Below are 25,865 nucleotides of genomic sequence, written 5' to 3' on the forward strand. Positions count from 1 at the left end.
TTTTTCTTTTACATTTCCTAAACTGGGCTTGTCCAAAATGTAGCTACTGTAGCGACAAAAGTACGTTAAACTTTCACTTGCGTGGAAAATAAAACATGCCGTCGTCATGTTGCATGTGCAGGTGTACCTAATGTAATGACCACTAGCCTACACCGACAGAAAGAGCAGCGCTTCTAATTAGCAGACAATCCCCGGCATCCCGTTAGCAGGCATTTTCCGGAAGACTAGCTTTCTCGAGCATGCTCCCCCTCATGAGTAATGTCCTGCATGGATGATCCATAACTACGCCATGCCGATAACCAGACAGAACATTCCTTCAAACGCAGGGGAGGCGTTATTGTTCTGTGCAATAAGAGCATCCGTGACCATATGGAAAGATTTATATCTGCCTAGATAACATATAACACCCCACCAAGTGGGTCACCGGCTTACACTTTCTCTATATATACGCTGCACCTGCACATTATTCATGGAAGCACGTGCGCGATGTTGCCTTATAAGGCTGCATTAACACCTTGACATATGCACACACACACACACACACACACACACACACACACATGAAATAGTGGTGTACGGTATCTACGTGAGTGACGGCTGAAAGCAGTGATTCACCGCATGAACTTGCACTGCAGGCTAGAAGCACGCAGGCATCAATTATTCATAGCAAAGTCCAGTCCAGAACATTTACGCAAAGTCACACTAACAACGCGCACACACACACACACACACACTCACACTAAACAGCACGCCACCTTTTGTTGGGGGTCATGGCGCCATCACCGTCACGGACAGCCAACGTGGGTCACTGTTGCACATCATTTGCATCTTATTTACGTACACATGAAAATGTCTTCTTCATGGAAATTAAGCAAATTGTGCCTTTCCGAGCTTTTAGAGCCTCCAGATGATGTCGCGCTTGTGATAAACGCATCGTTAGCCAGCAAGGAACCATATTTGGTAACGTAAGCCGACGGGTCCGTATGTTACAGTCAAATGGGGTCTGGCTATATTCTGATTGTACAACATAAGAAAAAGTTATTTTAATGACAAATTTAGATTAGAATTTTTAAATAAGCAATGCCTGATTTACATTTCCAAACCCTGAAAAAGGAATATTGCTGTAGAATGCGTTTAAAAAAGGTGAAAGATGGCAATCTAGTAGCATCCATGTTGTTTATTAGGCTCATCCTGACAATGTCCCAATGCAGTATAAGATGACAACAGTTACAAATATGGCTTAAGGTGAGACCAAATATGATGTACCTTTGGTTTCTTGCGTAAAAGTTCTCAGACTTTTTTCTTCTAGGGGTCAACATGGTATTTAACAGGACATAAAAAGTCTAAAAATGGCTGCTGAAAGTTTGAATAACGCATTTGTGGGATCCGACGCAATTACAACATCAAAGCCTCATGTGTAGTTTTTCAACATTTATCTCTAAAAGCAGCTCGTCTACTTTTCGTTTTTAGCGTCGACTAAGTTGAGCAGGGGTCGCCAACACCCCAGCCGATCTTTGAACTTGCTCGGTCGATAACAGCTGTGAATTCCCTAATTAAAAGTTAACATCAAGTGCAGGCGCTGTTCAGGGCGGGCTGTGTGTTTGTTACGCCGGGCACCTCGCAGGATCGCAAGGAAGGTTCATGGCCGAAATCAGGGATCTCGGGCTCCAAAAGGCTGATGACCACTGCTTTGTAGGCTTGAAAGGTATCCAAAAATGATCTCCAGAACCCGTATATAAGACGACCTGTCTTTTTCGTACTGTTTTCTATTGTAAAAATATTGTCTCATATTTGGGTCTTCCAAGACCTAAAAAGTCTAAAAATGTATGCTTGAAGTTTTGCAGTACTTTTCTGTGGTCTGGCACATCTACTACATCAAATGCGGATTCCGTGAGTGTTGTTGAAGTTGTGCCACTGATGGTTAGTACACTAGTCCGTGGCGATGGTAAGTTCCCTAATTATACGATTATTTTTAGGGCAAACACTGTTCAGGGCGGACGTAATGATCTTTACGTCAGGCACATTGCAGGACAGCTAAGGGTTCACGGCCAAGACCAGGGATATTGTTATATTTAGATCATTCACAACCTAAAAAGTCTAAAAAATGCACGCTGGAATACTTTTCTGGGGGATTATTTTGGGTTGGAGGTTATTTTGCCAGCGTTATTGCTGAAAAAACATGTTGAAAGTCACGTCTGTAAAGAGATTTCAAATTAAAGGCGTGCTTTAACATCATTAGTGTTGATTAAGGGGAGTCCTGATAAGAGTAAACAGTTAGCAATGGCGCCGCCCGGGACCCAACGCCAAACGTTGATAACTTCTGTCAATCAAATGCGCGCTGGGGAAGACCCCGACTCCCAGCATCCCTGAAGAGCTTCCGGCTTTTTTCGCCCGCTCGCAGGAGGAGCGGGCCGGTTGGACGACTGCTTGATTAAGCATCTCCATTGAGGAGGCGGACGAGAATTGGTAGCGAGAAAGTTTGGAATAGTCGAGGGGACGGCAAACGCGTGAGCGAGGAAGATGATTGGAAAAGCGAACAGGGGCAATAAAGAGTGTTTGGTGTTTGGACGAGCTCTCATTTGTACGAGTGAACGAGTGATAAAAGAGGCGGTCAACAGAGTCGCCTAATCAAGACAAACCTTCACCCCGACGAGGAGCGTCGGAGGGAGGGTTGGGAACATGGGGGGGGAGAATGACAGCAGGGGAGGACGTCAGGAGAATTAATGGAATGATTTGTAGTCCGGAAGCAGAGGATCGGTGGAGGTGTTCCTCTGAGGGCTGCCGGGGGCCGCTGACAACAACCCATTAATAATATTGCAACAAGCAGACGTTCACGTCCAAACGGGGGCCGGGCGTCTGCTCGCAGGGCCCGCCGACGCTTCTGACGAGACGCTTGATCAGGCCACTCACGTCCCTCCTTTCTGGAGCGCCGCTGCGCTGTTGTTGTTATCGGCTGCGCGCTTTAATGGAAAAGTTAAACAGAACAACACAGCTTATCCGCAGAGTAACTTGTTGGGGAAACTTCGGGGGTGTGCACATCCAAAGCCAAACGATCTTAATGTGGATCAGCACCAAACACCCTCCTGAACACCACAAATGCTCCTTTTGACATCTCTACTCAACGAACCACACAGTTCATCATTTGCGGGCGTCCGGTCTCCAAACGCGGCTCGCAACACCGGGGCCTCTCATGAAAATGTGGCTGTAGGAAACCTCCTGATGTAGTTATTCTTTTTCGTATCATGACTGCTCAGCATCCAGCAGCTTTATCTACCTCTGCATGCGCGTGAAACTCATGGCTACAGTAATCCCTCACCACGGTGTGTTTTATTTTTTGCGGCTTCACTCTGTCACGGTTTTTCCAAAATACATAATAAGTCAGTCACATGCTCCATGCTCGAGTATGGCTACCATTAGCCACACGCCGCAATTATCAACACTACTGGTCAATTAGCACAGCTGAGCATCTTGGCAACGGATTCACGAGACCAGGTGCAGACAAGGTGTGGATCACATGGCAGACTGAGGCGGGAACCCGTGCGGCCTCACCTCCAATTCACCAGCGGCAAACAATTAGACTCGCTCACGTTAGAAGACGTATCGCCAAGGTGTGCTTTTGCATGTTGATCATCCTAATGCATCACGCGCCGTGCGCAGATAAAAAAGGAAATTGATGGCGCTGCCTCGCCGTCAGCGCCGCCCTTTTTTTCTTTTTTTTAAACTCTTCCTGATGATTTTCAATTTGGTGATTCGTTTTCCTTGCGATAAGCTCTTCGCCAGATCCCAGTGGGCGGGGTTGTTTACTTTGCCAGGCAATGTTGTTGTTGCTCAAAGTCGTCAACTTCTTGACGTGCACAATCTCATGCTGTGCGATGAAGAGCTGCATCGAAGATTGGATCGTTTGATTGTGTTCCTCTACTTCTCTAGGAGGTACTTGAACAATCTGCCTTGAAAAAGCCTTGAGAACAAATGATGTGAAAACTAGAACCAAGTATGAAGCTATTGTACAGATATTACCATCATTTTTTTGAAGTATTTTCGATATTATATTATTTTTTATTATTTTTATATCCATCCATCCATCTTCTATGCCGCTTTTTAGGCCTGTCGCGTTAACAAATTTGGCAGGTCGATAATGTGCTGTAAATTATCGACGATAATTCATAATTTCAACCTTTTTTTACAGCATATTATCATTAAGTTTATCATTCAGTGATCGCTGTGTCATGTCACATTTGAGCCACTAGATGGCACTAAAGTGTGGTGTATCTGTGTGAGGCACAGAAGATGCCTACTATTGCGCTTTCGAATCGCGGGGCGTCACCGCTTCCACATACTCTGCGCCGCCCGGCGATCGAACGCCCCAGCAAGCACCAACCACCGGGATGAATGCCCCACAGCACATCCACACTGGAAGTGTGGGCTTAGAAGTGATCACTTTTGTGCTTTCATTCATACAAGTATTAGCGTTTGCTTGCTAACTGCTAGCAAGCACTCAGTGTATCTCATCACTACGTACTGTGACAGAGACGCTAAATAGCTGACAGGAGGCTCACTCTTCATTTGACTATACAACCGATGCGCTCAGACACAAGAAGAGTAAACCCTCTTGTCATCCAGCCTGTGTGCTGCAGCAAGACGAGGAAATGGAACAGGCTTACGTACAAGTCGCACATGGCAATTTATCCAGGCTTCAAAGTTATCGACCTCGTTTTTTTCTATCGTTCGATTCATCGTTTTATCGATTATCGTGACAGGTCTACCGCTTATCCTCACTAGGGTTGCGGGTCTGCCGGAGCCTATCCCAGCTGACTTTGGCCGACACCCTGGACGGGTTGCCAGTCAATTGCAGGGCATATGTTCAAATGACCCCATCCACACGACACCAAATCAAACTTTGTTGTTTGAACTGGCGAAATTTGGGATACTTTTCGAGCCTTTAAAGCAGCATCAATCATTAAAGAAAGTAATTTTTTTAAGAATGCAATTTTAAAGGTTGTGCAAATGTGTAAAATGCCATTATGAATGCAAACGTGTAATAACTTCATAAATGTGTGTGAATTTGAAGGTAAAACCACAGTAGAGAGCTGTTCCTAATGTTTTGGTTACCTTATTCGTCTGCTGTAGGGTCGTCCAAATCTTCTTTTTTTGTTTTTTTTGTGAAATCAATCATTCTAACAAGCTGAGTGCTATTATTGGTCCTCATTAGGGTGTGCGGTGCGTGTACCTAATGTTCTGGTCCTTGAGTGCGCCTGCTATGTGTGAATATCAGCTTTAATGTTCACGTCCAAGTCTGCATGAAGTCTTTCCGATTAAAAGCTTGCCACTGCAATGGGGGGGGGGGGATTTGCACGGCAGTTCAGTCCGTGCGAATGATAAGTGTCTGCCCAGCATGCTCGTGTGCCATCATTTTCTATCATTTGTTATATAAATGAGGACGGAGGCTGATGACGGGACTATGATGTCTGTCCGTGCTGTCTGCGTGACAACACAGGAAGAGACAGGCCGAGACAAAGCGAGCGGCTCTGGAGACGAGCCAGGCGGGAGATAAGAGGCGGGGAGGGAGGATGGATGAAGCGGGGCACAAATTGAAGGAAAAGCAAAGGAATGATGGAGATAAACAGCAGACGAAAATGAAGGCAAGTACAAGTAGGAGGGGAGAATGCGAGGCACGAGTGACAGGCTGTCCGAAAGCCCCAATTAAACAAGCCCGGGAGGTGTTATGTCGCCGTAATGTACAAGGGGACAGTTTGTATTTGCAGCAAAGACCAAAAAGAGCTCAAAAATTAAAAGAAAAAGCTTATCAAATGCTGGAGTATTAGAGACAATTTGGAAAACATAAGAATAATCCGAGACTTCGAGAATAAAGTGGTAAATTCACAAGAATAAAATCATAAATTTATGAGAATAAAGTCGTAAATTTCCGAGGAATAAAAGTTGTATATTGACAACTTTATTCTTGTAAATGTACGACTTTTTTCTTGTAATATTACAACTTCATTTAAGTCATAAATTTACAAGAAAAAACGAAAAAACAATTCATACATTTATGAGAATTTACGAGGATAAAGTTGTACATTCACAAGAATAAAGTCATAAATTTATGAGAATAAAGTTGTAAATGTACGACTTTTTTCTCCTTATATTCCGACTTTATTCTTGAAATCTCAGATTTTTTTTTTTTTTAGAAAAAGTCCTAAATTTACGAGGATAAAGTTGTAAATTTAGGACTTTTTTTTTTGTGATATTACGAGTTTTTTTCTCCTAAATTTTGGACTTTTGCTCATAAATTTCTCGTAAGTTCATGAGAAAAAAGTTGTAATATTATGAGGGAAAAAAAGTCGTAAATTTACACCTTTATTCTCAGAAATGTAAAAAAAAATTTACGAGGGGAAAAAAGTTACAAGTGAACTTAATAAACTTTTCAACAACTATTCCAACTTTCTCCGTGTCAGTTTTCTTCTCGTAGTTACGATTTTATTCCCTGAATATTTGGACTTTATTGTCGTTGTTCTGCAACCTACTTTTCCCCAAATGACATCTTTATTTGTTGTTTTGTTGTTTCTCATAATATGACTACTTTTAAAAAATAATGTCTTTTTTCTTTAACGTTTCAAATTTTTGCAACTAAAAGGACATTGTTTTCCTCATAATACTACGACGTTATTTCTGTAAAGTTACGACTTTCTCTCGTTAGATTACAACTTTTTTCTCTTCATATTTTGACTTTATTCAAGTAAAATTACTGCTGATTTTCCCTTTCTTGCATTTTTTTTTTTTTTTTTTTTAGTTGTCTTGTTGAATAAACTTTTAGAATGTGCCGTGGGCCAATAAAAAAAACGGCCCCAGGCCCGCACTCTGGGCACCCCAGTCTTCAGGGTTGGCATTATTTTGAAGGTGTTATGTTAAGCTCCACTTAGTGCACACTGTTGACTGCCGCCAGAAAGTGTTCCCATCCGGCCGACACCGGAGAGCAAATGAGCATCTGGTATTTATCCCTCCAGGAAAGCGAATGCAGGCAACATGCATCATCCGTGTTGCTCGACACGCATGCCTGATGTCTACCGGTGTGTCCTATCATCAGATCCTCAAAGGTCATCTTGCAGTCGAGCACAAAAGAGGGAGCTTGCGCTTTGGCATTCTCAACATTCATGGAGCCCAGTGTGCTTCCAGAAAATACCAGCGTGCCGCCGGACCTTCTGTGTGCACCGCACTTGGCTGCAAAGTGCTTGATTTGGATTCCAGCTGAAGCCTCCTGATCCGATAAATCTTATTTCAGTGAGCATCTGCCCTTTTGCTAATTGAGGGCCCACTGGCTGCTAGTTCCAGTACAGAAATGCCACAGCAGGCTGCTCCTCGCCCACTGTGCGCCTCATTGACCTCACTTTCACAGCTGGACCATCAGAACCTCAGCCTAACTTCAATGACGATGACTTTGGAAAGACAAGTGGAGGGGGGACCAGGAGAGCTCCACCAAGGCCAAAATGTCCTCTTTCGGATTCAAAAGCCCCTTTCGCACAGCCATGTCGCCATTCTGTGTGAACAACAGTCGACCCGACAATTTTCCAGCCAGAGCTCGAGGTGGCATCAGAGCCTTAACAGAGGCGGGACACCCCCTCTAAGCGAGGGTACGCCTGAGACTCACTTTTCCCGCCCTGTTGTGTTGAAAGCAATGGTCGCCGTCCGATGCCAAGTCGCTGTGTGAACAGCACCGTCACAGAACGGATGGTCAAAGTCGAGCCGAGCCTAGAATTCTCCAGCATCACAAGCTTAACAGAGGTGGGACACACCCTTTTACAAATGGTGTCCCGAAATACTGGAACACTTGCATCTCCCGCCCTGTTGTGTTGGAAGCAATTGCCGCTGTCCGATGCCAAGTCGCTGTGTGAACAGCACCCTTAGAGAATGGCAGGACAAAGTCAACCCGACGATTTTCCAGCTTCAGAGGTAGCATCAACGCCTTAACAGAGGCGGGACACCCGGGAAAGGGTATTTCTCTGGGCAACTGTCGCCGTCCAATACGAAGGCGCTGACTGCCAAGTGCCTACAATATATCATCCATCCATCCGTCCATCCATCCATCCGTCCATCCATCCATCCATCCGTCCATCCATCCATCCATCCATCCGTCCATCCATCCATCCGTCCATCCATCCATCCATCCATCCGTCCGTCCATCCATCCATCCGTCCATCCATCCATCCATCCATCCGTCCATCCGTCCATCCATCCGTCCGTCCATCCATCCATTCATCCTTCCATCCATCCATTCATCCTTCCATCCGTCCATCCATCCATCCATCCATCCGTCCGTCCATCCATCCATCCATCCGTCCATCCGTCCATCCATCCATTTTCTATGCCGCTTATCCTCATTAGGGTAGCGGGGGTATGCCGGAGCCTATCCCAGCTGACTTCGGGCGGTTTGTCTGAATTCCGTGTGAAAGGCACTGCGGGGTGCCGCCTGTTCCGACTCAATTTTGTGGAGTCTCTGTTTAAAAGAGGCTGTATTGCCTATAAATGAGTGGTTTTAGCAATGTTATTCTGACCTGGAAAAGCTAGCATGGCACTCACTAGAACCCGGACCTCAACAACTGTGAGTGTGTGGAATTTTCCAAAAAGAGTTGGGCGTTGCTCGCAGAAAATGACATCCGCACAAAAAGCAACAAGCTGAGACGGACACAGAATAACATTTTTTTGTTTTCTCTTTTTATCCGTCTCGCAGGTTACGGCATCGGACTGCCGCAGGGCTCACCCCTGACCCGCAACGTGTCAGAGTTTGTGAGCCGCTACAAGTCGGACGGCTTCATGGACATGCTGCACGACAAATGGTACAAGGTGGTGCCCTGCGGGAAGCGTGTCTTCGCCGTGACCGAGGTGAGTGACAGCAGAGAGAGAGAGAGCGCGTCTTCGTGGTCCTTGCGTGCTGTGTTCAAAGACAGGGCGCGGACGGGACCAGCCGCCAGCTGACTGTCTCACACGATTACGCTGACACACACACAGACGCCTGACAAAAAAACACACACACGGGACACGTTTCTTCTGGGTGATATTTTAAATATAAAAAGTTGCGCGGCAAGCCCTCGGTGGGCCACATAGACATCTGATAGGCTTTTACTCTTCCAACGACACGTGAGATAAACGACAAATAAACTTCATTACGCCTTCATTACGCATTATGCCTTTACACGTCCGCTTGTTGCTAGGCAGACTTCACGAGGCACGTTCGTTCGCCATCTACAGCAGCGTTCCACAGGAGCTCGAGTAGTTGATGTGCCCATAAAAATGTCTCTTTTTGACACACGGCTCACTCCTCCCCCTCCAAGTCCTCCTGCTAGCTTGATTTTGATGTTCTCCTCCGATTTTAGATCAACTTTTGCAATAAAAGTAACTGATGGAGAGCTCCAGAACCCTCCCCTTCTCTCTTCAACTGCCGTTGTTTACTAGGGACAGAAGCTAACAAGCTAAATGCAGGTTCCAGCCCTAAATACCCCTCACACACTTATTAAACACATTTAAAGTATAACATACAGCACATAAGTACTCACCACTAATGAAAGACAAGGTAAGGTAATCAGTCAAAGGGGAGTCCAACGAGGGCCAATTGCTGTTGTTCACATTCTAAAAATATAATTTAGCAAGAAAACTAAAAAAAAAAAAAAAATCAGCAGCAATTTAAACAAGAATAAAGTCAAAATATTCAGAGAAAAAAGTTGTAATCTGATGAGAAAAAGTCGTAATTTTACAGGAATACCGTTGTAATATTATGAAGGAAAATAATGTCATTTTACTAACGTAAAGTTGAAATATTAAAGATACATAACTTTACTTTTTCAAGTCATAATATTATGAGAAACAAAGAAAACAAAATAAAGTTGTAACCTAGGGATAAATAGGTTGGTTACGAGAACAAAGTGAAAAATCAAGTCACAATTACGAGAAGAACATTCACAAAAAGAAAATTAAATAGTTGGAAAATTTGTAAAAAAAAAAAAAAAAAAAAAAAATTAATAATAATAATTTTATGAGAATAAAATCCAAATATTAAGAGAAAAAGGTTGCATTCTAACGAGAGAAAAAGTCACAATTTTCCAAGCATAAACAAAAATGTCATTTTAGTAGCACAGAGTTAAAATATTATAGAAAAAAATATATATATACAGTATATATATATATATATCCATTTTTTATATATATATATATATATATATATATATATATATATATATATATAGAAAGAGAGAGATTTTTTTAAGTCATATTATGCGAACAATTCAAAATAAAGTTGTCATTTTTGGAAAATTAGGATAGGGAAAAAGTTCTAATATTATGGGAATAAAGTACAAATATTATGGAAATAAAGTCCTAATATTACCAACAGACATTTTTCAATTATTTAAGAAGGAAGTTGGAAAATGAAAAAAAACAACAGCAAACATGGGGGAAAAAGAGCAAAGTGAACAATAGGCTTTTTCACCGAGGTTCCCAAAGTACGGACGTGAATAAAAATGAAAAACAATTACTGCCTCGCACTCACAATTACGAGTGCGCCTGAATGCCTCGCGGCGCAAGGAGAAGGGAGAGGAAAGGAGACGCAGCACGAAGTTGCCAATTGTGTACATCATGTAAAGAAATAAGTACGTTTGAGGGTTACTATCTTCATTAAAAGTGTTTCATCTTGAAGATTTCATTTATATCGGTGCTCCAACCCCCGCAACGGTCATTGTGAGTGGCGATTCCCCCCAAAATGAGGCTTTTTGGTTGGTTCTAGGTACAGTATTTTTGTACTTCAGATGACATCCCCATCAGCAGTGACTTACCCCCCCCCCATTTAATCCCGAGTGTATGTGATGAAGACGCTCCCATCTTCTTACGCTGTGGAACACACGTAAACAAGATGACCCCCCACACACACACACACACAACCACCCACCCATCCCGGCCGCACTTTGGACTCTGGACACCGTGATTCAGCTCACTTTACATTCTCATTCATTAGTGGTGAGTCACTTCCTGTCCGCCACCAATTCTGCTCCCCTACAAGGTAAAGTGTCTTAAATGTTATTATTTACATACTGTATATCTGCTATTAGGGTGGCTATTTCATATCTGGATGTCTCTAATAACATTCAAAACAACTTATTTAGAAGATGGTAAACAGGTTTTCTATGCTATAAATATTCCATTCATGAAGAAGGAACCCTAGTTCACCGTCGACCATTGCAACGCGGTCATCGCACGCTCTACTACCGTTCCTTGGAGGACAGGAGATGTTTGGGCTAATTTGGGAACAGTTTGTGATTTAAGTGCCGTTTTTGCGTGTCCAGACGGAGAAGGCCTTAAGGGCCTCGGCGTCGTCGCTCATCTTCAAAATATCACCCCGTCAGCAGGCGGCTAATTGCTACGGGAGGCGTCGCTAGATATTAGCCTGATGGCGCAAACCTGATGAGAGCACTTTGGAAGGGGCTGGGTGACACCTCCCCCCAGACTCGTAAAGATGTCACTAGAAGCAGATGATTTATGTGTGTGTGTGCGTGTGTGTGTGTGTGTGTGTGTGTGTGTGTGTGTGTGTGTGTGTGTGTAAGTTTGTGAAGCAAAGCGGAACAAAACATTCCCCGTTTTTTTTTTAACCATTGTTTCCTTTTTAGCATCTCCCTGCTGACTTCCTGTTCCCCTCAGCTCTTTATGCTCATTCTAGTACTAACTTCCTGTGTGTGTGTGCATGTGTGTGTGTGTGTGTGTGTGTGTGTGTTATTGATGTTTATTTCCCCGCTCCCAAGACGCTCCAGATGGGGATCCAGCATTTTTCCGGCCTCTTCGTGCTGCTGTGCATGGGGGTGGGCGGGGCCTTGCTGACTTTGGCAGGTGAGCACACCTTTTACCACCTGGTCATCCCTCGACTCCGCCGCAGACACACACTGCAGTACTGGCTGCACACCAGCCAGGTGAGTGCATGTACTTTGACACACACACACACACGTTTAAATCACGCGATACACAGCACTGCAAGTATTTATTGTAGGTAACATGCGCCCTCTGGTGTCATGAACCTGGCACTGCTGGTGTTTTTGGTTTTGCTGTTCACAAGTTGACAAAATAATTAATAAATGAATATTATTTCACGTGATTACCGCATTAAATATAAACATTTTTGCAAATTGTTTTGGCTGCAGTAGGCCTGCTACCATTCAACTTTTAAATTCAGCATAGACACTCACAGGACACACTTGCACTCAAATTCTTGCATTAAAATAAAAAAATGTTTAAAAAGGGCTGACGCTATCATGTCATAATGTGATCAAGTATTGCTTGGGATTTTGAAGGGAGGTATATCCTTGAAGACTCATAATTCAAATATCATTCATTATACCAGGGGTGGCCAAAGCACGACACGGGGGCATTCGAAAAATATAATTAATTCATAATAACTAATTAAATAAGAAAAATAAAACAAAAACAATAGCAAAACTGGAAATAGCAGCAGTAATTTTACAAGAATAAATTGAAAATATTAAGAAAAAAGTTGTAATATTATGAGGAAAGATAATGTCATTTCACAATGAAATATTAACGAAAAAAGGCTTTATTTTTTAAAGTTGCAATATTATGAGAAACAAACCAAAAAAATTTTAATTTTTTGAAAATAAGGATACGAAAAAGCTATGTTAAAAGAATAGCATCAAAATATAATATGGGAATAAAGTCATAATTATGAGAAGAACTTTTACGAGAAGAAAGTTGAAATAGTTGGAAAAAAAACATCAGGAAAAATGAAAAAAAAGCAGCTGTAATTTTATTAGAATAAAGTCCAAATATTAACAACAATTAAAAAGTCCCAATTTTATGAGCATAAAGTCGTAATATTATGAGGAAAAATAATATCATTTTAGTAGCACAGAGTTTAAATATTAAAGATCTTTTTGAAATGTGAAAACAGAGTTCAAATATTTTGACAAATCGGATTAAGAAAAAAGTTCAAGTTTCATGGGAATAACGTCATAATTACGAGAAGAAAATGTACAAGAAGAAAGTTGAAATAGTTGGAAAATTTAAAAAAAACACAAAATTGAAAAGAAACTGTAATTTTATGTGTATAAAGTCAAAATATTAGGAGAAAAAGTCTAAAATTGTAATGACAAAAAGAGCACAAACCGGTGATATTATGAGGAAATATGTCATTTTAGTAGCACAGAGTTGGAATACTAAAGTCATAATACTGCATGGGAAACAAACAAATCTAAATAGAATTCTTCTTCTAATATTATGGGAATAAAGTCCAAATATTCGGAGAATACAGTGTTCCCTCGTTTATTGCGAGGGCTAGGTTCCCAAAATAGCCCGCAATGAGTGAAATCCGCAAAGTGGCCAACTTAATTTTTTTACAATGATGTAAATCATATCCGTTTTAAGGCCGTAAAAGCCTCACCGTACACTTTATACACTTTTCTCAGACAGCCATGAACATTTTCTCATAATTCTCTCTTGTTTAAACACTCTCAAAGTTCAAACCATCCTTTGAATTGGAATGGTCAACCTAAGAGGTTGCACACAAGAAATGATGAAGTGTCTCGCGTATGTTTCACTCCTCTGACCGTGCCTCTTCTGCTCAAGCATTAATGTGTCCTTGTTAAAACATAACGTTGCTGTATCCTCGTCCTCCTCCTCCAACTTCATCATTCATTTATAGTATTCCGTAACGGCGCCCTAGCGCCGCGTAACGTATGTCCACATGTCCAACTTTATGTGCGATGGTTAGACAACAGACAGGAAACACGGCAGGGATTGGCTGACAATGGTCTACAGCCAATCAGTACGCAGAAGACGATGCGCATTCATATGCTGTAAACAAAAAAAAAAAGCACTGAAATTGCACAGAAAAAAAATAGAATGGAGCGAGGTAACACTCTAAAGACATGAAATTACGACAAGAACATTTATGAAGGTTATTTAAGAAGCAAGTTGATATGTTTTTTTGAAAAACAGCAAAAATGGGAAGAAGAAGCTAAGTTGATAGGAATAATATGCTTTTTCACCTACGGTATATGACAAAGCCGAGATGCAGTTTTCTTGAAGTATGTAACGTCAGTATACAGTAGAACGTCTGAGCACAACTGTTTTGCTTTACAAAATATCAAAGTGGCCAAGCTGCTTCCTTTCATTTCGTTTGTTCAGTGTGCCGCAGCACCATGAAACAAAAGGCCGTTCAATAAATAAAAGGCCAGTTAAATCTATAAAAATGCCATAAAATAAACATTCGGTCACCGACAGCTGAGCAGCATTTTAAAGCACATGCAGAGGTAGATAAAGCTGCTGGATGCTGACCAATGCAGCAAGCTTGTGGAGTTTCTAAAAAGGTAGCCTACAGCCACAGCTGTTAATGCCAGGTTTTTTTCTCCACCAGACTCGGTTAATTGGGCATTAATTGGAGCATTTACGCGGCAGCATCATGATGTTACTGTAAGCAAGCGCAGCAATGAACATTTCTTGTTGCGCCGCTCAGCGTCATCCTTCAGTGAGTTCAGCGGTTGTGTTGATTGGGGGTGGAAAAGTCAGGCATGCCTCGCTATCAAATGAGCAGCCTCTGGCAGCCTGTTTGAGTTTGTGGCTTCTCGCATTTCTTTTTACACTTTTTATTCCCCCCACCCAAAAAGGGCAACCCCTGCCGGGCAGCCTGCAGCATCCATCCCATAATCAGCTATCAAAGCTCGACGTCCCTGCGGATAATCCTCCTGTTCCTGTTCCACTTTTGCAAGTGTGTGCACATGCATATGGACTCCCCTGTTAAAGCCGGAATTAGGCCTTAAGCCTCCACGTCCCAGCGTCACGCAGATAAAAAGATGAATTATCTGAATCAATCATTTGATTCAAATGTAAAGCAGCCTTCAGCAGCCGTCACATTTAGGCGAGGGCTCTCAGTAATTCAGATTAATTGTCTTGCTACATTCATCCTCAGAGCTGATGAAGTGAACACTCTACTATTACATTGTTTCTTTTTTTTCGCTCGTCTACTTGCAGAAAATTCACAGAGCTCTCCACACGACGTACGAGGACGAAGGCAAGGAGCTGACGGGCCTCGAGCAAAAGTAAGAAAGTGAATCAATTACATTAGTGTATTGTATTGTGTGTTTTTATTATCATATTTTTATTAGGGCTGTACATGATTATGCATTTTAATCAGATTAATCACAGGATTAATCACCAATGTTACTGTATTTAGCGAACAGAAAGCTAAATGACATACCGTATATATTGTACGCATTAACAGCTCCAGTGTTATTATGAGCAATGAGGGGTCGCGTTCAAAGACATCACGTCATTTAAGGTACATTTCATTGTTTTAAGTGTATTTTCAGCATATTTAAATGTAGCAAATTGTACATCCGAATTAAGAGTTACAAAGTGAGTGATAAGGATATCCACTTCATGTTTTTCTGTATCTTCCTGTTTATTTACACACACACACACACACACACACACATATTATAAGGTTACTTGTGTGGCATCCGGAGTGTCCCTGAATGCATCTCGCATTCTTGTAATGAGAATGAGGAAGTGTGGTTCCCAGGATGAACGGACTAGAGATACGTACAGCATAGTGTGTTGGAATTGTACTGCTGTTGGTGTGTTCAGGTTAGAATGAAGTCAGAAAAGAGCAGCAGACTCTATGTGACTGTGTGGGGACGCTCCACTGTGCTTCCGTCTGCCGTCATAACAGAGAGGCGTGCTTACTCCGTTGCACATGCCTTAATTACACAAAAAAATGTAATGTAATTAAAGAAATAAATTAGTTACCGCTGTTAACGTGTTATTTTCGACAGCCCTAATTTTTATGTGTATTTTTATTAGTAGTACTTGTAATTATTTTATTATTATTACCATAAAGCACCGTGTATAAACCGCACTTTTTTCCCACTGGTAAGAAGCAAAAAATGGGGGTGCGATTTATACACGATGACAGGTCTGTGACCAGACGCAGAAATTGACGAGAAGTCCATTTTAGAAGAGCCGTCTGTGGGTCAGACAGTTGCTTTGACTTTAGCGCCCTCTGCTGTACAGTGGCTGAAAATGCTTGTCTGAGGCTGTCTGTATTTGCACACAGTGAAACCATCTCTATATACCCTGAAGCTAACCTAAGCTTCCAATGTCAAATCCAATACAACGTTGGAGTTTATTCAAATTCACACTGAAGCAATGCAATAAAATAATAATAGAGAAAAAGAGAAGCAGTGAAATATAAGATATCAAAACATCTCTGAAAATTGCAAATTTCTTTATTTTGATTTTTTATTATTATTATTATTATTATTATTATTATTATTATTATTAATCTGTGCTTAGCCATAATATTAAAGATCTAGATGCCGAAGTTCAGATTTCTCCTTTATTCTTCCTTTTGAAATTGCTTAGTACCTTTACGCATGTTGATTTGAGATGAAAGAGTTGGCAAGCATTTATGAACTCAACCTTTTTTTTCCCCGCCATGAGCCTTAAAATGGGGGTGTGGTGAATACACGGGTGAATACGCCGTGCTTTACGGTAATCAAAATGATGAAATTTTCTGGTATTTTTGATGCTGATTATTAATCATATTAGTCGTGGAAGCAGTATATTGTCTATTGTTTGGACACAGTGTGACTTAGACACGGTTATGTGGAGATCAGCAAAAAATAAATGTGCCAAATAAACAACACTAATGATGACATAAGAAAGCATAAAACATTCCAAAAAGATTTGAAATGTAAGAATTTAAAACAAAAACTAAAATAAAGGAAAGTTATTATTATCATGGGGAAGATTACCTTAATTTTCAAATATTTTAAATATGTAGTTATTAAAATATAATACAATAATAAACAATGCATTTTATTTAATTACATTTTTTTCATTAATAATTATTTAATTATATGATTCAATTAATGAATATTTAATTAGAGTTTAGTTGTATTTGGGAATTTCTTAAAATAATAATGTATATAATATTTCTTTTAAAACTTATAATTATGTGAACATATTGTTAAAAACAATCAAAACAGTTTTATTACACAGTCATACCCAACAACTTTTATGTCTAGAAAGGCGTGTTTCCAAAACCTACCAAATAATACTCAAAAACTCTAAAATACTCACTCACTCTAAAAATAAAAACTAATGAAAATGATTATAATGGGGAAGCTTGAAAAAAAAAGAGTATATTGTAAGACTTTGTTTGCTTTAGTAGTAAAAAAGATTACTTTCATTTGGAAATATTTACTTTGATTTGTATTTAATTCTTATTTTTTGATTTGATTACTTCAATAATTGTTCCATCCTAAATGAGTTGTTTTGGGGTATTTTTGTGATTATCATGACCTCTTCTGATTGGCTGAGGGAAGTCACATGGTTCCACTCCTGTTTATAGAAAGGTGTTTGGGTTTTACATTAAACACTGAAAAATCCCCCTGAACGTGTTCATGGACTTTTATGAATATGAAAGACGTGGAGGAAGATTGCATCTTTTTAATGGCACAATTAGGGATGGTATGTATTTTCTTGTGTGTGTAATCTAAGCCTTCTACTCCAGAACCGCTGCATACAAAAGGGTGAAAATTTGTCAAAACGTGCACCCCTACTGTGTTCCCTGTGCTATTATTTTCCTGACCAATACACCACATGGTGGCGCTGTTATTAACCTCTAAAAGTGGGATTGATTTGAAATTTCTCATGCAGCTCTACGAAGCTCCTACTGTAAATTGGGGGTGTACACAACATTTTCACCACAACCCATCGAGGGCGGGACAGTGACTGCGCGCATGCATGACCGTATATGTGATGCTCTTTGACCACACAAGTCAACATTGTTGCTTTCCGTCCTCCAGCACCTCCTCTTGCATCTCAGAGAACTGCACCCTGCACAGGAAGCAGCATCAGCCTCCCCCTCTGTCTCCCCCCAAGTCCCTCCCCGCGTCCTCGTCGGCGGCAGACAGCGGCAGCTCCTCCTCGCCGTCCCACGAGCCCAAGGAGAAGCGGGTGCACTTTGACCTGGAGACGCTCCACAGCTACCGCCTGCGCACGCACACCGCCTCGGTGCGAGGGCGCCCCGGCATGGTGGGCCGTCCCGGACTGGGCCTGGGCGGCTTGGGTCTTCCCAGCCTGGGGGCCTTCACTCCTCCCTCGCAGATCAGCCTCCAAGCCAACGGCGGCCCTGTCTCGGCGCTGGCTTCCGCCGGGTTGGTGCTGTCGCCGCTGGGGGGTAGAGGCGCCCAGACCAGCCTGTGGGAAGGGGAGCTCCAGGAGCTCCAGGGGAAGATCGAAACTTTTCGGAACCAGCTGAGGGAGGCCCTAGCCAGGAGGGCGGAGATCCAGACCAGCTTGGAGAGGGAGCGGAGTGGGATGGTGCGCCGGGACACCAGCCTGGAAAGGGAGCGGGACAGGCAGCAGGTCCAAACAATCAGCACAGACAAGAGCAGCTCCACCCAGCCCAAAGCAGACAGAGACAGACCCAGCCAGGTTCTGACCCTCAACAACCAGCCCACAGGTACCACCCAACCCGCTGGCGTCCCCGGGACTCTGAAGTTCGGGAGAAGCAGCCAACTGAACACAATTAACAGCCTTGACAGGGGGAGGGCCGCCCAGTTGCGCCCCGTTGACCCGCTGACTGTGGACAGGACTGTCCAGTCGCGCGCCTCCGCCAGTTTGGAGCGCAGTCGCCTCGGCCAGTCAGGCGCCGGGAGCGCCCAGCCGCGGAACACTTTGAGCCTGGACCGACAGAAGGCCAGCTTGTCGCGCGTTCTCAACACTTTGGAGAGGACAAAAGCCAACCAATCAAATGCAGGAGGCGGGACTTGATTGTCTTTGGGCAAAGACCTACAACACATAGTTGTATCGCACAGCCGCGGGAAGTCATTTACCTTACGCTAACTGCGGTACTACAGCCTCATCACATATCGCACAAAAGCAGTAGAGTAGTCAGTGTACAGCTTGTACAGGAGTACTGAAAGTCGGTCAACACAGCCGTTTTTGTCTAAATATCTGGCAACACAAGTGAGCGGCAAGCATGGCGAGTTATGGGGCCACATGAGTGCTGCCTGCACTGGGGGGGGAGCTGCTGTTCATCATGTTCGGGCTCCTTATCACGTTGGAAAACTGGCATACAAGCCCGGTTTCTGCTTCACGGTAGGCGCTGGAGTTCGTCTTTACCCCAGTGCCGGCAGCACTCGTGCAGCCCAGGGCCATGACACCACCCATGCTTGTCTGCTTGCTGCTACTCACTTTACACAACAACGGATGTGTGCTAACTCAATCGCTGCTGCTATACAAGCTCTACACTGACTACTCTAAAGTATGTCCCCTTCCAAGATATACTGTAATTAGAATGTTTACTGATATGCAAGGGGCATTTTGAGAGTCTGTATCTACAAAGTAGTTTGGAAATAATCTGAAGTAGTTTATAAATAACAACCAAAAAATGTTCCACCACCTTGAGAGACGGACAAGCACACGCAGCGACAGCAGCAAGAGCACACTTCACGCAAATGTGGAAAAGGCGGAAATCTACATTTCATCCAACTAGTAACGTCTTACTTCAGGATCACGCATATTCACTTTTTGTGTGTTTATAATCGTACTTCATTTCTCAGCATGGGCCAAAAATGGCACTTTCTTCTTGAATTCACACAAGTTCAGAACACGTTTTTGTGTGTTGAAGAAGCTGCAAAATCGGTCAACATCCCCCTAAGGGGATGCTCTTTAAATTTGCCTTTAGGAATGCATGAAAACATTTCCCAGACGATGCCCAATTGGGTGCATCATGGTGGTCTACAGCCATGACATTTCCAATTATCATCAATTTCCAATGATAAACATGTATTATTTTTACATCCTGAAGATGAAGAAACGTCATTTATGTTATGACACCACAAGCAAAAAAAAAAAAAGGGAAATACATGCTTTTTTATTTGAATTTCCACAATATCGCACAATGTTCTAATGATTTACAGTGGAACTTTGGTTAGCGTCATTAACTAACTAACTAAAACGGACACTAACTGAATCAAGTTTTACCATGCGAAATTATGTAAATCCAATTAATCCGTTCCAGAAAGCCAAAAACACAATCACATGATCGTGTCTTGTTGTGTTATTAATACACCGCGTGAGTATAACTGTTTTCTTCAGGTTTTTTTGTTTTTGTTGTTTTTTTAATCAATAAACGTCCTCAACTTAAATAACTATGATGCTAGCTTGCTAACAAAATGGCATGTCTATGACGCGATCAGTGGTTTACTGTCAAAAATCTTAACGCAAAACACTTTTTTATAGTTGTACATACAGTCAAACAATTCCAATTGCTTTTACATCAATATAAATGGTGAATGAAAGGGATAAATGAATATTTAATGTTGTTTTTTTAAACCTTCATTGAAGACGTTTAAGTGTTCTAAAAGACACGATGTGAAAGCGAGACACCACACGGATAACACCTTCCCGTTTTGTTATATCTTGAATTAAATAAAATAGTGTTTCTCACCTCAGTAACCCAAAATGGGGCCAAAAAAAGTTTCAAGTGCGAGCATTTTGATAAAGAAGGCGAAAAAGATCGTTGAATTTAATTGAATTGAATTTAATTCGATAAATAACTCTTAACAAAACAGGAAGCCGTTGTCCTGTGTGTGTCTCGCTGCCACATCGGGTCTTGGGAGCACACATCAAGAATCACGTCTTCAATGAAGGTAAACCTTAACCTTAAATGTTCATTTATCCGTTTCGTGCCTCATTTATTTGTGTTTAGAACACCAGCGTCGTAATGTACACTAACCGGGAAATGTACACAAACTGTACTGTTACATAAATAATCGACATTAACTGAAAAACACGCTAACTAAGGTTCCACTGTATTTTACAAATTAACACACAATTGAACTGCAATAATGCTTGGTTAACTTTTATGTTATAACAACGTTTATTTAATTTCATTTTAATTGATTTTATTGTTCAATTTATTGTAACATTTATTAACATTTATTTTCGTTCATTTTATTTAGGATTCCAGTGTGTTACTAGCCTTTTATCGGTTTGGTAATCATAATTGGACACTTAAATGGGGATTACAAATGAACCCAAGATGAATCATGTGACTTCTCCCAGCCAATCCATGAAAAAAAGTATACCAATAATAATGAAACCTTTATAGTGATATTTTATTATGAATAATTTAAAATGTCAACTTTTTTAAAGGCTTGTAAAAGTACATTGAGGATTTTTTTTTACCATATTTAATTTATTAGAACATATTTAATGTAATAATATAGAATTTATTTAGAATTTTTTTAGCCAGTCCGCCAAGAGAATAAAACATACTTCCTATCCATGTCAAACGTCCAGGGCTGTCAAATATGCTATTGTTGTGCAATTCCAAATTCGTCCACTAGAGGGACCCATTTCCCTTCTTCCCGCGGCTGTGGAGGCCTGCAAGTGAGGACATTCATGAAGTAATCTATTTTTAAAAGGAGAAGATTAAATCCTTGATGGGTCAGCCAATCACGTCGTGCGACACTCCCGCATCCATTTCGTGTGTGGACGCTGGTGCGAGGTCAATGGCCTGCCAGGACATCCGATGGAAGTGATGCTCAACTTGAGGCTTTTTAGACATGTCAGCGCAGCTCTCTTCCTTCCATGTGGAGCCTGATTTAAAAAATATATATATATACAAAAAAAACATTTTCAAATGTCTTAATCCCCCCCCCCCCCCCCCCCCCCCCAATCACCCACGCCCTGAAGAGCTTGTGCTACTAAATATAGACGCAACATACTTTTCATCTACTAGACTGAACTGTAACAGCATTTATGGAGATTTTATGATATGGACCATTTCATGTTTTGAAATAAAGCATTTATATACAGACGAGATGAGCTTTATCTCACTTTGGAGCGTAAGGAAAATGATGATTTATTGATTTGGCAGCATTAGCACAATACAAAACCTGTACCGCTTTTTCTCGTTTGTGGTTCACAGTCGTCCATCAAACTGCTCTGCATCACACTGAAAGCTGTTTCTAATATTTTGATCAGCTACTCACGGGAGTGGGAATATTGGAACCAGCTCTCAATATGATGCGCTGAAGTTGTAAAGTACTAAAACGTCTAAGTTAAAACAGAAGCATTCCAATTGGACTTTTGTATTGTGTGTCTTAAAGCAGGGGCGTCCAAAGTGCGGCGGCCTGCGGCACATTCTAAAAGTATAGCAGCAAAAGTAAAAAAAAAAAAAAAAACTAAAGGAAAAGTGGAAACGTCAACAGTACTTTTACAAGAAGAATGTCAAAATATTAAGAGAAAAAAGTTGTAATTTTACGAGAACAACTTAGTAATATTATGATCATTTTAGTAGCATAAAGTTGAAATGTTAAAGAAAGACTTTTTTAAAGTTGTAATATTATGAAAAACGAAACAAAATCACTGAAGTCATTTTTGGAATGTTAGGTTGCGGAAAAAGATGTAACGTCACGAGAATAAAGTCAAAATTTCTGGGAATAAAGAAATAAGTCATATTCTAACAAGAAAAAAGTTGCAATTTCACAAGAATAAACCAATAATATTGTGAGGAAAAATTTTAGTCATTTTAGTAGCAATGAGTTTAAATATTAAACAATTTTTTTAATTGTAATATGAGAAATAAAAAAATAAATTGCGATATTTGGAAAATTAGGTTGTGGATAAGATTCTAATATTATGGGAATAAAGTTATATTATGAGAGGAAAATTTATCAAGATTATTTAAGGAAAAAATGTAAATATTTGGAAAATTTAAGAAAACATCAGAAAAAATGGGAATATAATATTAATATAATCTTATAATATGTTATGAGGGAAATATTATTATTTAATATTCAAGATTCAAGAGAGTTTTATTGTCATGTGCATAGTAAAACAGGCAGTTATACTATGCAATGAAAATCTTATTCTGTTCATTCTCCCAAGAAAAGAAAGAAAACACAAGAAAGAATAAGAACATAAGAAACATAAAGACCAATAAATTAAGCAACAACAACAGAAGAGACATTAATACAAATAAATAATACAAATAAATAAATAAAAGTGCTATGAGTGTGTGAGTGCTTCGTTGAGAAGCCTGATGGCCTGTGGGTAAAAGCTGTTTGCCAGCCTTGTGGTCCTGGACTTCAAACTCCTGTAGCGTCTGCCTGACGGTAGGAGTGTGAATAATGAGTGTTGTGGATGTGTGCTGTCCTTGATGAGGTTGTGTGTTCTGCGTAGGACTCTAGTTTTATAAATGTCTTGCAGTGAGGGGAGGGCTGCCCCAACAATGTTCTGTGAGGTCTTGATCACCCGCTGGAGTGCCTTCCTATCACGTGTTGTACAGTTACCGTACCAAACGGTGATGGAGGCGGTAAGGACACTTTCCATAGTGCATCTGTAGAAGCAACTCAGGATTGTGGTGGACATGCCAAATTTCCTCAGTCTTCTCAGGAAGTACAGTCTCCTTTGGGACTTCTTCAGAATTTGTTGGGTGTTGTGAGACCAGGTGAGGTCCTCGCTGATGTGTGTGCCAAGGAACTTGAAGGTTTTCACCCTCTCCACCTCAGTCTCATCAATAAACAGGGGTCTATGCGGCTCCTTTTCCCTTGTTCTTGGGTCGATGATCATCTCTTTAGTCTTATCTGTATTGAGAAGGAGATTGTTATCACGACACCAAGCTATGAGGTCCGCCACCTCTCTTCTGTATGATGTTTCAACACCACCAGTGATCAGTCCGATGACTGTAGTGTCATCCGCAAATTTAATGATGCTGGTGTTCTGGGAGGCCACGCAATCGTAGGTGAAGAGCGTGTAGAGGAGCGGACTCAGCACACACCCCTGTGGGGTCCCAGTGCTCACAATTCTTGAGCTGGATGTGCGGTTGTGGACTCTGACTGACTGGGGCCTGCCTGTGAGAAAGTTAAACACCCAGTTACAGAGGGAGGGTGACAGGCCAAGTGTGAGGAGCTTATTTGTGAGTTTGTGGGGGCTGACTGAATTAAAAGCAGAGCTATAGTCTATAAATAGCATTCTGACATATGTGTTCTGGCCCTGTAGGTGAGAAAGGGCTGTGTGGATGGCAGTGTTGACTGCATCATCCGTGGACCGGTTCTGGCGATATGCAAACTGTAGAGGGTCCACAGTTGCCGCCGGGATGCTCTTTTTGATGTGGGTCATGACTAATCTTTCAAAGCACTTCATTACAATAGGAGTGAGTGCTATAGGGCGATAGTCATTCAAGCAGGTCACGTTGCTCTTCTTGGGTACGGGCACTATGGTGGTGGACTTAAAGCAGGTCGGTACAGATGCTTGTGCAAGCGACAGGTTAAATATGTCAGCAAGCACATCAGCTAGCTCTGATGAGCAAACCCGAAGTGCACGTCCTGAGATGTTGTCTGGGCCTGCTGCTTTTCGTGGGTTTGTTTTGTTCAGAACCCTGCGCACATCAGCTGATGTCACCATGAGAGGTGACTCCTGTGTGCTCCCCAAGTCCAGCCACCCTCTGTGCTCATCAGGAGTTTGTGTGTCGAAGCGGGCATAGAACTCGTTCAGCTCATCTGGAAGTGTGGTTTGGCTGGACGTGGCTACGCTACTCCGCTGTCGATAGTCTGTGATGTGCTGGAGCCCTGCCCACATGCGCCGAGGGTCTGAGGTGGAATAGTAGCCCTCCAGCTTCTGTCTGTACTGTCTTTTGGCCTCCCGTATGGACCTCCTCAGGTAATATCTGGCCTTTTTGTAGTCATCAGCGGTGCCCATGACAAATGCAGTCGAACGAGCACGTAGCTTAGCCCTTACATCACAGTTCATCCACTGTTTTTGGTTAGGGTATTTTCTGTAATACTTGGTGGTGGTAACAGTCATGTGCTAATGTGCTAATGTAGCCAGTAACAGCAGAAGCATATTCATCCAAATCAACAGTACAATCTTCCCTCCCCGCTGCAGTTTTAAACACATCCCAGTTTGTGCAGCCAAAGCAGTCCTGAAGTACTTGATCAGTTTCTTCATTCCACACTTTAACTGCTGTACTTACAGGGGGAGCTTGCTTTATGTTGGATAAAGGAATTCCAAAGTGGGGTCTTGGAACAGCCTTCAAAGCACCTTTCATGTTGCTGTAGACTTGGTCCAGGATGTTATTTTCCCTTGTGGGAAAGCTCACATGCTGGTAATATTTGGGGAGAACAGTCCTGAGGTTACATTAATATCATGAAGGAAAAACAACGTCATGTTAGTAGCATAAAGTTGAAATATTAAAGAAAAAATATGTCTTTTTTTTCAGTTGTAATAGTATGAGAAGCAAAAAAAGCAAAGTTGTCATTTTTGGAAAATTAGATGGGGGGGAGTTATAGCATTAGGGGAATAAAATCAAACTATTATGGGAATAAAGTCATAATATGATAGAAATGAATTTAGTAAGATTATTTAAGAAGAAATTTTAAATACTTGGAAAAAAAAAGAGCAGCAAAAATGGGGGAAAAAAGAGCAAAGTTGATACTAATAATAGTCTTTTTTGAGATGCAGGTTTTTCTTGGGCTATATCTAACTTGTTCTTCTACATCTACATAGAAATATCTTCTACATGTGTGGCTTGACAAAAGATCAAAGTGGCAAAGTTGCATCCTTTCATTTTTCACTATGTGGCCCTTGCTGGAAAAACTTTTGGACGCCCCTGGTCTAGTGAAAAGTCTGAGGGTGTAATGACAGCTTGCAACCACACGGTGGCGCCTGAATCCCCCCTCCCCCCCAGTGAATTTTCATTTGTATCTTTATTTGCATTTAATGATGATTGTGTGTGTGTCTTTCTGTCTTGTGTGCAGTAAGTCTTGCAATGTGGGGACATTTTGGGCTGGTCCACACAA

At 41.6% G+C, this 25,865-nt stretch overlaps 1 protein-coding gene across 2 annotated transcripts in view; it reads left to right on the top strand.

Moving 5' to 3' along the window:
- grin3ba (glutamate receptor, ionotropic, N-methyl-D-aspartate 3Ba) overlaps nt 1-21,712 on the top strand; it is a 120,125-nt gene extending 98,413 nt beyond the window's left edge. For both annotated transcript variants that reach the window (XM_054795996.1, XM_054795998.1), the window contains exons 9-12: nt 8,726-8,877; nt 11,781-11,945; nt 15,016-15,083; nt 17,856-21,712. In XM_054795996.1, coding sequence (XP_054651971.1) covers nt 8,726-8,877; nt 11,781-11,945; nt 15,016-15,083; nt 17,856-18,825 — 1,355 coding nt within the window. In that variant the 3' untranslated portion in view covers nt 18,826-21,712. The remainder of the gene's footprint in view (nt 1-8,725; nt 8,878-11,780; nt 11,946-15,015; nt 15,084-17,855) is intronic.
- Nucleotides 21,713-25,865: the final 4,153 nt, after the last annotated feature.

This window comes from Dunckerocampus dactyliophorus, chromosome 13, assembly GCF_027744805.1.
Source record: "Dunckerocampus dactyliophorus isolate RoL2022-P2 chromosome 13, RoL_Ddac_1.1, whole genome shotgun sequence".
NCBI lineage: Eukaryota > Metazoa > Chordata > Actinopteri > Syngnathiformes > Syngnathidae > Dunckerocampus > Dunckerocampus dactyliophorus.